At 45.0% G+C, this 13,675-nt stretch overlaps 1 protein-coding gene across 1 annotated transcript in view; it reads right to left on the bottom strand.

Annotated features, from left to right (window-relative positions):
• The window catches only part of LOC6603591 (leucine-rich repeat flightless-interacting protein 2), an 80,802-nt gene that overhangs the window by 34,639 nt on the left and 32,488 nt on the right, over positions 1-13,675 (bottom strand). Inside the window, exons 2-5 of the mRNA XM_026989976.1 lie at positions 11,986-12,273; positions 11,566-11,929; positions 11,339-11,497; positions 11,098-11,282 (exon numbers count right to left, since the gene is read on the bottom strand). Of these exons, the coding sequence (XP_026845777.1) occupies positions 11,098-11,282; positions 11,339-11,497; positions 11,566-11,929; positions 11,986-12,273 (996 nt within the window). The remainder of the gene's footprint in view (positions 1-11,097; positions 11,283-11,338; positions 11,498-11,565; positions 11,930-11,985; positions 12,274-13,675) is intronic.

The raw sequence follows: 13,675 nt of genomic DNA, 5'->3' as shown, positions 1-13,675 counted from the left end.
ATACACTTGTGCAGGTTCGATATCAAAGGAGTGTGGATACCAAATTTGGTTGCTCTAGCTCTTGTAGTCTCTGAGATCTAGGAGCTCACTTTTTGAAATATACTTGTAGCAGTGACATATCACAAAAGTCTGTATACAAAATGTCGTTGCTGTAGCTCTTATAGTCTCTGAGCACTAGGCGCTCATAAAGACCGACAGACGGACGGACAGACATGGCTCAATCGACTCGGTTATTGATGCTGATTAAGAATATATATTCTTTATGGGGTCGGAAACGATTCCTTCTGGACGTTACACACATCCACTTTCACCACAAATCTAATATACCCCTATATTCATTTTGAGTATCGGGTATAATTATGCTAAAGGAGACATCCGGAAGTTGGTTGAACTCTCCATAATTTTCCTAGGTGGAGATATTAGACGGGAACAAAAAATAAGACCTCTTGGCGCGATGCATCAAGCTCGTTGGATGGCACGAGCAATTTACACTTTAAAGATTGCAATTTAAGCTCTCAGCTCAAGCTTAGTAAAACAGAAATCGCAGCTGTCTACGAGCTGTTATAGTTCATAGCATCTACCTATGTGAAGCCATGGCTTGAAAGTTCTTTGGCTGTGATTTTAATTTGATTTTGAAGCTGAGTATGAAGCTACACCTAATTCTGTTTTTACATGGTAAATTGGTTCCTGAATGTGATAAAAGCTAAGGCCTTTTAGAACAAATATTTTTAAAACATAATGAAATTTAAACGAGGAGGAACGTTGTGAGTTGCTGCGGAGACCGCAACTCTACATTTATCCCCGATACTTAGTCAGTATGGCTCTCCTCCGGCAGACGCCGCTAATATTAAACGACACAACAAAGAGTGCGTGCGAGAGAGACAGAAAATCAGTCTGAGCGTGACGTCGCGCGCTGCGTAGCCACTGCAAATTGATTTCTTGCTTTTGGCTATACAAATTATCTGATCTGATCCAGATTCAGCAACCGGATAGATATGGTCATTATCTATGATTCTGCGTTTTTAGTTTTCTGGAATCTGCAATATTGTAGACGTAACAGATTTTCGTCCTTTGTGGGGGCGGAAGGGGGTGGGGCGAAATTTTGAGATAAACGTTTAATGCTGAGATCTAACAGAAGTGCGGATACCAAATTTGGTTACTCTAGCCTTAATAGACTCTGAGATTTGTGGATGCCCCAGATTTTCGTCCTTTGCGGGGGCGAAAGGGGGTGTGGCGAAATTTTGAAACAAAACGGTCAAGGTACGATATCACAGGAGTGTGGATACCAAATTCGGTTGCTCTGGCTCTTATAGGTTCTGAGATCCTTGAACTCATATTTTGCAATTGGCAAACCTGACCATGAAACCTGTGTGTTAGAGAGAGACAGAGCGAGAAAGAATGAAATTGTTTTCTTTATTCTGGCTATAGTAATTACACTATCTGTGTGAGATGCACTCTAGAAGATATAGTCATCCTCTACAATTCTGCGTTTGGTTTTTTCTCGTATCTTTGAAATTGTGGATGCCACAGATTTTCGCCCTTTGTGGGGGCGGAAGTAGGCGGGGCAAAGTTTTGAAATATTCTTGTAACAGTGACATATCACAGAAGTCCGAATATAAAATGTGGTTGCTGTAGCTCTTGTAGTCTTGGAGCACTAGGCGCTGATAGGGACGGACAGACGGACGGATGGACGGACGGACAGACAGACAGACAGACAGGGCTCAATCGACTCGGCTATTGATGCTGATCAAGAATATATATACTTTATGGGGTCGGAAACGATTCCTTTTGGACGTTACACACATCCATTTTTACCACAAATCTAATATACCCCAATACTCATTTTGAGTATCGGGTATAAAAGTTTGAAACGTGCAAATGGATACAGTAAGTATGTCAAGAAACTCTACACCGTTTTTTCATCGAACTGATCAGTTTTTGTAGGTCATACTCAAAGGGAATCTTTTGCCACTCTTCCAGTATGAATTCTTTCAGCTGATTTCGGTTTTTGGGCTGTATTTTTCCCACTTTCTTCTTCAAGTGGGCCCACAAATTTTCAATGTGGTTAAGATCGGGACTCTGGGGTGGTGTATCAATAACTTTTCCACAGTTGTAAAGCAGCCCAGCTCTCACATTGGACTCTTTATGTTTGGGATCATTGTCTTGATAAAACTTGAATTTGGCCCTATTGTCCGTAATGATCCCAAATTTCTCCGCACTGCTTTTTAGATTTGTTTTTAAAACTTGGACGTACTGTTTGGCATCCATTGTGCTCTCAATAAATGCAATATTTCCCACTCCTCGGCTAGAGAAGCACCCCCAAATCATAACCGAAAGTTTTCCAAACTTTACAGTCGGAATGATGTTTCAGTTATCTAAAGCTGTTAACGGCTTGCGCCATACTCTGGGTGGACCATCATTGTAATAAAGCATCATTTTTGTTTCGTCGCAAAATATGACGTCATCCCAGTACTCTGTCGGCTTATTGATCATGTTAACACCGAAAGTGAAGCGGCGGTTTTTTTTTTTTTTGTGCAACTCTGGAAGAGTATTTATGGCGTAGAATGGCCTGGCGTACTGTTTCGTGTGAAACAACCAAGTCCAGTTCTTCGTCAAGTTCCTTGGCCAGAGTCCTGACCGATATTTGCGGATTCGGATTAATTTTCCTCATGATTATGCGGTTTGCTCGTCTGTCTATCTTACTTTTACGGCCACCTCCAGAGTTTGTTTCCAGTCTGCCTTCGTTCTTCGCGCGATTTAGGACATTGTAAATTGTTTTCCTTGATACTGAAAACATGTCTGCAACAGATTTGCCCAACTGGTGATTATAGTAAATCAATTGGACAACGTCAAAGCTTAGTCTTTTGCCAGGCATTTTAAAATTTTCAGAAAGTTAGTCTGTATATGTGCACCGGTCAAAATTTCGCAACCAAATCAAAGTCAATGCAAAAATAGATCAACACTGAGCAACGCCAAAAGCATAGTCCCTTTTTTTTTTCTAAGAACGAGATCAAAACAGAGCTCGAAAACGAAATGTGTAAAGAGTTTCTTGACAGTGTCAAAAATGAGTTATCATTGTTTATTGTTGTTTTGTAAGTTACCTATTTATAGTTTTGTTATTCTTTTTTCACAAACTACTTTATGATTAATCCCTGAATAGTTATGAATTAAAAACATTTGATAAATTTGAATCAAAAGCCATTATTTTCTTATCCAAAGTTAAAAAATTTAATTTATTTTCAGTGTGTAAAGAGTTTCTTGACATACTGTACATGGACTTATATTAAAAAAAAAATTAATTCTCTTGAAAATGATATCTTTGAATTCTAATAATTTTTTTTTTCTTGCTTACTAAATTGAAGAATACACTCCCCGACACTTGAATACGACATACTAAAAAGTACATTTTAGGCACCAATATTTCCGGTACAAGCCAAGGTAAACGGTGAATTTGAATTTTCCTCAAATCTCTATTCAATTTATCATAAATTAAAAAAAAATAATAGCAATATTCATCAAAGTAGATTGAGGAAAAAAATTTAATTGAGATAACTCAAATTTCCGCTCTGGTCGCGACCGGACATTGAATAAATTCTCAAAAATCAATTAGAGTGACCTTATTACGAGAAAAAAATTTGGGTTGTGGTAAGTCCTTTTCAAAGCCGTCAGCCATCGGGTGCTACAGGGGGACAAACGGATGACGGGTCGGCTCGCACAACTGTGAGCTCGGAAATGAGGCGCAGCCGCTCCGGTTAGTAATACCCGGTGCGGTCTGCGTCTCACACCCCCCTTAGGACACAGAGGGTGGCGAGCGAACCGTCACCCGCCGTAACTGTGCACACCGGTGGAAGTGCGACTATACACTCCCCGTGAGGGCGGCTAGCACGGTCATGTCTCTGCTAGGATGCTGGCGAATGGTAGTCGGGCGGAGAGAAGAAAACTCTCAGTGAAATTACCCCAATCCAAGGTGACACTGTTATATGTCGAGGGATGCATGGCCGGGGGGGTGCCCGGTCGCTAATATGCGGACTCTGGATACCTGCCGACCTCCAGTTTAAATCAGGCTTCCCGGGGCAAGCGGGCTATGCCTCGGGTGACCATCCCCTTCCAGCCTACTAGTGGGAACTACTATGTCAAACACTCAAAATATAAAAACAAACAAAACCGCAAAGGAGCTCGGTACTCCTTTTAAAGTACCGGAGGGACAAGCCAATCCCTCTGCACCAGCGCCTGGGAAACCGGGTCCAAAGAAGACGGGGAAGGAGACTGAGTCGGTCCACCGTCTTCAGGCAGCAGCCGCAGCGAGGGGGGGCCCGAAAAGCCAATCGGGTCCCTCCAAGTCGGGTGGCTCCAAGGGCGAAGCGGATACCGGGGTGGCTGCCAAGCAGCCGGGACCGAAGAACCCATGGGAGCCCCGGCGGGCAGCGTCTCTGCACCACGGGGAGGAAAGCCGTCGTACCAGGACAGGAGACGAGCGGCTTTCATCCTGTCCAACGAAGACCCGAACTTCAGGGCGTCAGCCGAAGGAAAGGGGCAGAGGCTGTGGGCCTCCTCAATCCTTCCACTGTTCCAGCCAGCCAAAGCCGGAAAGGGCGCAGCCAAGGCCCCCAACAAGCGGCAACGCTCAGCGGAGGACCCCGCGAATCAACCAGGCCAAACCCAGCAAGCCAAGCGGGTGAAGACCCACCTCACGAACCGGTCGTTCGCTGAGGTGGCAAGGGGCAGGACCCTGATCGGTGTCCTGGACGGGGGCGCCGAGGACGGCAATGTCCCTCGCGATAAGTGGCACCTGGTGGAGAACGAGCTCCAGGACCGGTTCCTACTGGAACTGGAGGAGAACGGCGGACCACCGCCAAAGTGTGAGGACGCAGGGTGGCATCAAGGCAAGGTGAACGCCATCGCCTGCCAAGACGCTCGCTCTGCGGCCCTCTACATGAAGGCGGTGGCGGCCCTAAAAGAGGTCTATCCAGGGGCGAAACTGGAGGCCGTGAAGTGGGAAGATGTCCCTAGTCGCCCGAGAGCCAGAGCGTGGGTCTCGGCTAAGCCTGCAGAGCCTGAGAAGATCCTCAGGTTACTGCAGGTCTGCAACCCCCACCTTCCTACAGCCGATTGGAAGGTGGCAAAGGTGGAGGATATCCAAGGGCAGAGGCGCCAGATTATCCTCGTCCTAAATGAGGAATCCATTGATCTCCTCGCAAAGTCGGACGGTGTAGTGGATTATGGCTACAAGAAGGTCACCATATCCACTTACAAGTGCGATCGAAAGGGCAGGCAAGCGGAGGTCGAGCCAGACCCGGAGCTGCCGGAGATCCCGAAAGAGGGGGCCTCGTGCGAGGAAGACAACCCGGCGTCGGATGCGGCGTCCATGATGTCGGACGACATCTTGGACGACTACGCGTTCGACGAGAGCGACCTAGCCAGAGGTCTCAGCCACATCGTTGTCGGGGAGGAGCCGGAGTCCCCTGACAGCGATCTAGAAGCAACAATGGTGGAGGCGAGCCTCAGGAATGTCGTTGACGCTCCTGCAGATAAACCTCCACCATTGTAAGGCAGCATGCGCTGCTCTACTGCTCCACCTGGCCAAGGGTGGAGCCGACATAGTCCTCATTCAGGGGCCCTGGATCCTCGGAAACAGGGTCTCCGGTCTGAGGACTTCTGAAACCGCAGGTAAAATTCGTATCTGCATTCTTGCAAAAAGAGAGTTGCACTTATTTTTTCTCCCAAATTTCAGCAATGAAGACCACACCGCAGTGAGCCCCGAAGGCCAGGAGCGCTCACTGAGGATCTGCTCCGCATACATGGGGCATGAACAACCAGACCCCCCTCCACACGCACCTCTTCGGGCTCTAATCGCAGACTGTTTGACCATGGACATCGTCCTAATTGTGGGATGCGACGCTAACGCACATCACTGTCAGTGGGGAAGCACTGACAAAACGAAAGGGGTGAGTACCTTTTCAGTTACTTACTGACCACTCAGATGGTCTTATTAAACCGGGGTAGTGATCCCACCTTTATTATTAAAAACCGCAAGGAGGTCCTGGACCTCACGCTTGCCTCTCATGAGATACAGCGTAACATTGTATCCTGGAGGGTCCTGGAAGAGCACTCCTTCTCGGACCACAAGTACGTGGAAACTGTCTTCTCCTTCGCAGTACCGAAGCCAGTCCGTTTCCGGAACATCAGGCGGACAAACTGGACTCGGTACTCTGATTACCTCTGTCGTGTTCTCCCTGAGCCCCCATCTGAGGAGGAGTTCTCCACGGAGGCCACGACTCGTCTTCTTAAGATCTTTACCGACGCCTGCAATAAGGCGCTCGACAAAGCATGCCCCTCTGGCAAGAACAGAGGCCGGAAGAAACCTGAATGGTGAAATCCAAAACTGGGTGAACTCCGGAAAGCCTCCTGGAGACTCTTAAATAAAGCTAAGGCTGAAAACGTTGAGCAAAACTGGGCCGAATACAAGGCCAGTCTGTCAACCTACAACAAAGAACTTAGAAAAGCCAAACGCGCCTCCTGGCGTAAGATCTGCAGCGAAATCGAGAGTAACTCAGAAGCCTCACGCTTGCGCAGAGTTCTCTCGAAGACAACACCCACCCTGGGCTACTTGAAGAACACCGACCTGTCGTGGACTACGTCCAGCGATGAGTCGCTAAATCTTCTCCTAAATACCCACTTCCCTGGCTGCGATGAAAACAGACCCAACTACCTCGCGCCTCCTTCTGTCGAATCAAATGCCATCCTGAGACTGCTAAGCCTGACACCTGGCTTCAGACCAAAGTCGTATTCATACCCAAGGCAGGCAAGCCCTCGCACACTGCCCCAAAAGATTTCAGACCCATAAGTTTATCGTCTTTTCTTCTAAAGGCGATGGAACGGCTCCTGGGGCTGCATCTCACGGCGTGCATTCCGCCCAGTCTGATCTCAGACTCCCAGCATGCCTATCGGAAGGGAAGATCCACCGAAACGGCCCTACACTCGATCACATCGATCATCGAAGCGCCCCTTAACTTTAAGGAGTACACCCTAGTAGCCTTCCTCGACATAGAAGGCGCCTTTAACAACATCCTTCCGACCGCCATCGCGGGCGCACTGACGGATCTGGGCGTTGACTCCAGGACGGTGAGCCTGATCGATCAGATGCTACAATGCAGGACGGTTGAGGCATCACTGGGGACGTCAACGTGCACCAGATTTGTCAGCAGAGGCACACAGGGCGGAGTCCTCTCGCCCCTTCTATGGAATGTGGCAGTGAACACACTGCTGCGGGAGATAGAGGGGGGTGGCTGCCGTGTGGTGGCGTACGCGGACGATGTTGCCATAGCTTTCTCCGGAAAATTTCCGCAGACGTTGTGTGAGTGCATGACAAGTACTCTCACGAAAATGTCGAAATGGGCAGACAAATGCGGGTTAGGCGTCAACCCGTGTAAAACGGAACTGGTGCTTTTCACTAGGAAGTACAAAGTTCCGGTACTGACCCCCTTAAAACTCTGTGGGGAGGCGCTAGTTTTTAGCAATAATGCCAAGTATCTCGGCCTAATCCTCGATAGAAAGCTCGATTGGAAATTGAGCATAGAGGATAGAGTAAAGAAGGCCACCGTGGCCCTCTATACTTGCAGGAAAGCCATCGGACTAAAATGGGGAATGACCCCCTATATAGTTCGGTGGCTATACACCGCCATCATACAACCAATCATGCTCTATGGAGTGGTGGTATGGTGGCCAGCCTTAGACAGAAGGACATGCCTCAATAAACTCAGCAGAGTTCAACGCATGGCAGAGCTATGCATAACTGGCGGGCTACGCACTACTCCAGGGGAAGCCCTGGATACTGTGCTGGACCTCCTCCCTGTGGATCTCATGGGAAAGAAGGTGGCAACACTTTCCGCCCTCAGAATGAGAGAAGCCAGACTGTGGAAAGCATCCGCGGTTGGGCACTCGGGAATCCTGATGAGACTCCCGCAATTACCAGAGAGGACAGATTACTGTATTCCTAGTGATCACCTCTCGACGCTCTTCCAGATCCCACCTAGGGAGGACTGGGAAATGGGCGAACCAGGACCTGCAAATGCGGTCCACTTCTACACTGATGGCTCAAAGCTAGACGGCCGCGTGGGAGGCGGAGTCTACTGCAGTCATTGCTTCAGGCTCCCGGATCACTGTAGTGTGTTCCAAGCGGAGGTTGAAGCCATCAGGGAGGTCATTTCGATCGTCTCCAAACTACTTCTAGATACGCACTTAGTGTGCGTCTTCTCGGACAGTCAAGCAGCTATCAAAGCTCTAGGCTCAATATCGTCGAACTCAGCGACTGTAAATGACTGCCACAGGCCTCTGCACGAGATCGCAGAGCAGTTAGATCTCTTCCTTGTATGGGTCCCCGGCCACAGGGACATCGAGGGGAACGACGCCGCCGACGAGCTAGCCAGGCAGGGTACTACGATTCCTCTCCTGTCGGAGAGGGAGCAAGTAGCGATGCCCTTGGCTACGTGCAGGCTCCTAACGCACGAATTGTTCGAGCAAAATGCCAATAGGAGATGGCAGCAAACGGTTTCCTGTAAAGTGTCAAGATTGATATGGCCATATCGATCGAAGAAGCGCTCAGCAGAGCTGTATAAACTCAGCAGAGCACAGTGCTCTGCAGTTACTAGAGCCATTACGGGACACTGGCAGATCGGCACTCATGCCTCTAGACTGTCAATCCCTCATAACGACTTCTGCAGGAGTTGTCGCAACGAGGAGGAGGAGGAATCGGTCCCCCACTTCTTCTGCCACTGCCCAGCCCTTGGAAATCGTCGTCTTCGTATTCTCGGGGCCGCTTTCCTCACGGACATTTCCGACCTGTCCGAAATCAAACCAGGGACCTTGTCCAAATACATCCAATCCACCGGATGGGACTGCCCTTAACATGCAGTAGTATGCTCTCACGGTTCGGGCAACGCGAAGGGGCACATGCCCATGCGGCAACACAACGGACCTTTTATAGGTCCAAGTGAGCTTGGGGGCGGGAGGCTCTTATCCCCCCCCTCCCGGCTACCGCCTTAACCTAACCTAACCTAAAGTCCTTTTCAAAGGACGAAAACTCCACATTAAAAGCCTCGAAGGAAGTAGGTCCATCAATAATGAAAATAAGTGATAAAATTGGTAAAACTAGGTGTGTTCTGAGTGATTTCATAAAGAACGGGTTAAATTATGGTAAAAAAATAAAAAACCGAATCAAAATTGCTACTTCCGAGACCTCTATGAGATCTCATCTGCGAGCCGCATCTAAAAAACACGCTTAAAACTCGATTTAAAAATCTAAAAGTGTACATTAAGCTAGTGCTAAAATAATAAAACATATTTTTTCGATGACTCCACACCATAAGGGACTGTAATTAATAAAAAACCTCAGCCAACGGACGAAAACTTAGAATACTCCCGTACTTTTGCATTTTCATATGGCGTGGAGTAGAGACTGTCGCTATATAGCATTTTCAAAGGAACAAAAATTTAAATTTTAAGGGTCATAAGGGTTTTTTTTTTATATTTATAGGGACTCAAGGAAGTAAAGGAAGTGAGTAGTGTTCGGGCCAGCCGCTGAAGAATAACCGTAACTTTAACATTATTATTGTATGAGCAGAGAGAGCCGCCTATGTTGTAAAACGTTGACGTTCTGCAGAGCTGCTGCGCTCTCCCGCTAAAGGGGCTCTCTGCCGCCGCCACTTCGGCAACTACTTTGATCTGCTGCCGCCACTTCGGCAATCACTTTGATCTAACGCCGTCGTCTATAGTTTGGTTCTATGCTAACCCCTCTGCGCATTGGTTGCATATCGATCTCGCATAAATTTTATCTGGCAATAGCAAGTAATCGGCTTCCGCTAAGCCACCAAGATTAAATACGAATTATAAAGTTTAACCCAAAATCTCTTTTCATTTTTGAAACACATAGGTGCCAAAAAAGCTTGGCATCTCAAACAAGTAGTAAAGAAGAATTATAATTGGATCGTTTTCACATCAGTGTGAGCGCTATTATTCTGCGGTGAGCAAGATCCTAAAACGGCGTGTACCAGTTGATTTTTCATTAAGTCGAGTTTATCAAATATGCAACAAAGTTGAGGGGTTTTTTTTTATTAATTACAGTCCCTTATGATGTGGAGTCTTCGAAAAAATATGTTTTATTATTTTAGCACTAGCTTAAAGTACAGTTTTAGATTTTTAAATCGAGTTTTAAGCGTGTTTTTTAGATGCGGCTCGCAGATGAGATCTCATAGAGGTCTCGGAAGTAGCAATTTTGGTTCGGTTTTTTATGTTTTTGCCATAATTTGACCCGTTCTTTATGAAATCACTCAGAACACACCTAGTTTTACCAATTTTATCATTTATTTTCATTATTGATGGACCTACTTCCTTCGAGGCTTTTATTGTGGAGTTTTCGTCCTTTGAAAAGGACTAACCACAACCCAAATTTTGATCTCGTAATAAGGACACTCTAATTGATTTTTGAGAATTTATTCAATGTCCGGTCGCGACCACATCCAAAATAAACAATTTTTCAATGTGAATGTCGTATTCAAGTGTCGCATTTTTTGAGAGTGGAAATTTGAGTTATCTCAATTAAATTTTTTTCCTCAATCTACTTTGATGAATATTGCTATTATTATTTTTTTTAATTTATGCTAAATTGAATATCACAGGAGTCTAGATCTCGTACCTTCAAAATTGTGCCTTGAGGGCACTTTATAGGGTCGGAAACGCTTCCTTGTGGACGTTGCACACATCCAGTTTCACCACAAATCTAATATACCCCCTATATCAATTTTTAGTATCGGTTATACAAATAGCAAAATTCATTACAGAAGCGCCTAATTATTATCTGTAGTAATTCATTTTTGATATATTTCTCCCTCTTTCTTCCCGTCTTTCTCTCTACCCTCCTTTCTCTCTCCGAAATGTCTCTCCACCTCTTTTTCTCTCTAAAATCTCTCTCCCCCTCTTTCTCTTTTCGAAATCCCTCTCATCCTCTTTCTCTCTTCAAAATCTCTCTCCCTTTTCAAATCCGCAATCATTCAAATATTTTGCAATTGTTTATTGCTATCAGCTCCTTTGAAAATAGCTTACCTCACGTTGTAGCTTGCGGCGTTCCAATTTTAATTCTGATTCCGACTTCTCAGCGGCTTCTGCGGTGCTTTTATATCGAATAACTTGCGTCTCTGAACGTGCTAAGCTCGATTGTAGATTAGCCATTTCTTGTTCAGCCTTTTGTAACTTATACTTATAGTCTGATATGATTTTGTTTGCTTCCCCTGCGGAATAAAACAGTGAATTCAACTTAGAGAATATTAATTAATTGCGTGCATACTTTGAGCCTCATAATCGTTGTCTTTACCAAAGGGACACGGTGACGAACTGCCACGCCTTACAATTCCTTCGCTTTTATACTCTTTAATCATTTTTTGCAGCTTCTGTACTTCAGATAGTAATTGTTGTTTTTCATCGCACAATTTTTGTATTCTTACATCTGAAATACAACACAGTACATGAATTAATGCTTAAGGCATTTGATTTTCATGATGAAAAGACAATCACCTAAAGAACCCTGAACGGATGCCAACACATTAGCATTTTCAACACTGACTAGAGCTCGCTTGGCATCACTGCCATCAGCATTTTCAATTGCAACAATCAGAAGACCCTGTTCTGCAATCAATGAATCTCGCTCGCTAAGCTGACCTTGAACTAATTTAAGCTCAAGAGAGGTACGATCTAAGTTTCGCTTAATAGCGTTGCAGTCACGCGTTTTCTCTTTAAACTCGCGCTGCAGCTGTGCGAATGCCTCTTGCATAGTTTCACATTTGTCCTTAAGCAATTTTACTTCGTACGTTTGTGAGGCACGATCATTGTCAAGCTGTGCATTTGTTATCATAGCTTTCCGAAAACGTTCTTCGACATCCTACAAAAAAAGTCATAATCACAGTATTTAGTCGAAAACAGAATTTGGCTACCTACTTTAAGCTCATATTTGAAGTCACGTAAGCTTCTACCTTCATCCTCCAAAGAATCTTCACTACTGCGTCGGGATGCCGTGGCTCGAGTAATATTTAATAGTCCGCCAAGAATGAGACGTGCAGGATGTGCTGAGATTGAGTCACTGCCGAAACTGGTACTCGAGTTTTGCATATCAAATACACGATCAGCATTTTGTTCCTGTTCTTTTTGTTGGCGTTCAAGCTCTCTCATACGTATCTCGCGAGCTTCAGCACGGGCTTGGCGGCGTGCGGCAAGGCGTGCTTCGGCCTATATCGAAATTAAATAGAATATTATAAGAACAGTATGACAGTAAATATTTTGCGATGTAAACTATCTAAAAACGAGTGGGAACGTGATGAGACACGGCTAAGGCCGCGGCTCTACATGTTTACCCGATACTCAGTCGGTATGTGTGTTGCTATCTCGCTTCCTTCTGCCAGAAAGCACACACTGCTTCAGAAAGAGTGAGCGAGAAAGAGGAAATGAGTAAGCGCGTTTCGTAGCCACTGCAAGTTTATTATGGCTATAATAATGACATGATATAAACCAATAAATTGGCAATCTGGTAGATATGGTAATTTTCTATGATTCTGTTTTTGGTTTTTGTCGTTTTTGTGGTTACCACAGATTTTCATTTTTTGTGAGGGCGGAAGGGGGTGTGGCAAAATTTTGAAACAAACTTGATCAAGTGTGATATCTGGAGCCCACACAAAAAATTTGGTTGTTTTAGCTCTTACAGGTTCTAAGAAGACGGACAGATAGACAGTAAGACATGGCTATATCGACTCGGCTATTGATACTGATCACAAATGGGTATATGTATATACTATATGGTGTCGGCAATGCTTCCTTCTGGGTGTTACGCACACCCCCTTTTACCATAAATCTAATATACCCCTATACTCTTTGAATACCGGGTATAACAATAAAAACCGTAATTTTCAAATCACATTTTTTAATATAATTACTCCTTCAGTACATAGTACATAAAATACTATTGTTAATAATACTACTATACTATACTAATCAATTAACGTCGACTATGAATTCCATGTTTCTATGAAAACCTGTTTTTTAGTTTTAAAGCTTTCTAAGAACAACTCCAGTGAAATTAATACTTGTACGAGTACGATTTTTTTTGTTCTACGGCGAACTGTACGGGAGCCATTGGATCCAATAGGATTAAATTTTTACTCATCCGAGAATATAATGCGTAACCACGCAGAATCACCCAAATTTTTTTGTTTTTTTCGACCATTTTAATCGATTTTTAGACACTCAACATAATAATCGAGGTATATTAGATTTGTGGGGAAAACGCCCTGTCGATGTGTTTAACGCCCTGAAGGAAGCGTTTCCGACCCCATAAAGCATATATATTCTTTATCAGCATCAATAGCCGAGTCGATTAAGTCATGTTTGTCCGTCCGTCCGTCCCTATGAGCGCATAGTTCTCAGAGACTATTAGAGCTAGAGCAGCGATATTTTTGTATCTATACTCCTGTGATATCAGACTAAATCAAGTTTGTTTCAAAATTTTGCCACGCCATTTTCTGCACAACCCACTTTTAATGATAGAAGAAAACCAAAAACGCAAAATCGTAGAGAATGACCATATCTTCTAAACTGCCGAATCTGGATCCGATAGGATTATTATTGTAGCATAAAG

This window comes from Drosophila persimilis, unplaced genomic scaffold (genome assembly GCF_003286085.1).
Source record: "Drosophila persimilis strain 14011-0111.01,24,50 unplaced genomic scaffold, DperRS2 tig00000477-arrow-pilon, whole genome shotgun sequence".
NCBI classification, from domain to species: Eukaryota; Metazoa; Arthropoda; class Insecta; order Diptera; family Drosophilidae; genus Drosophila; species Drosophila persimilis.
This window is presented reverse-complemented; position numbering and strand designations above follow the sequence as displayed.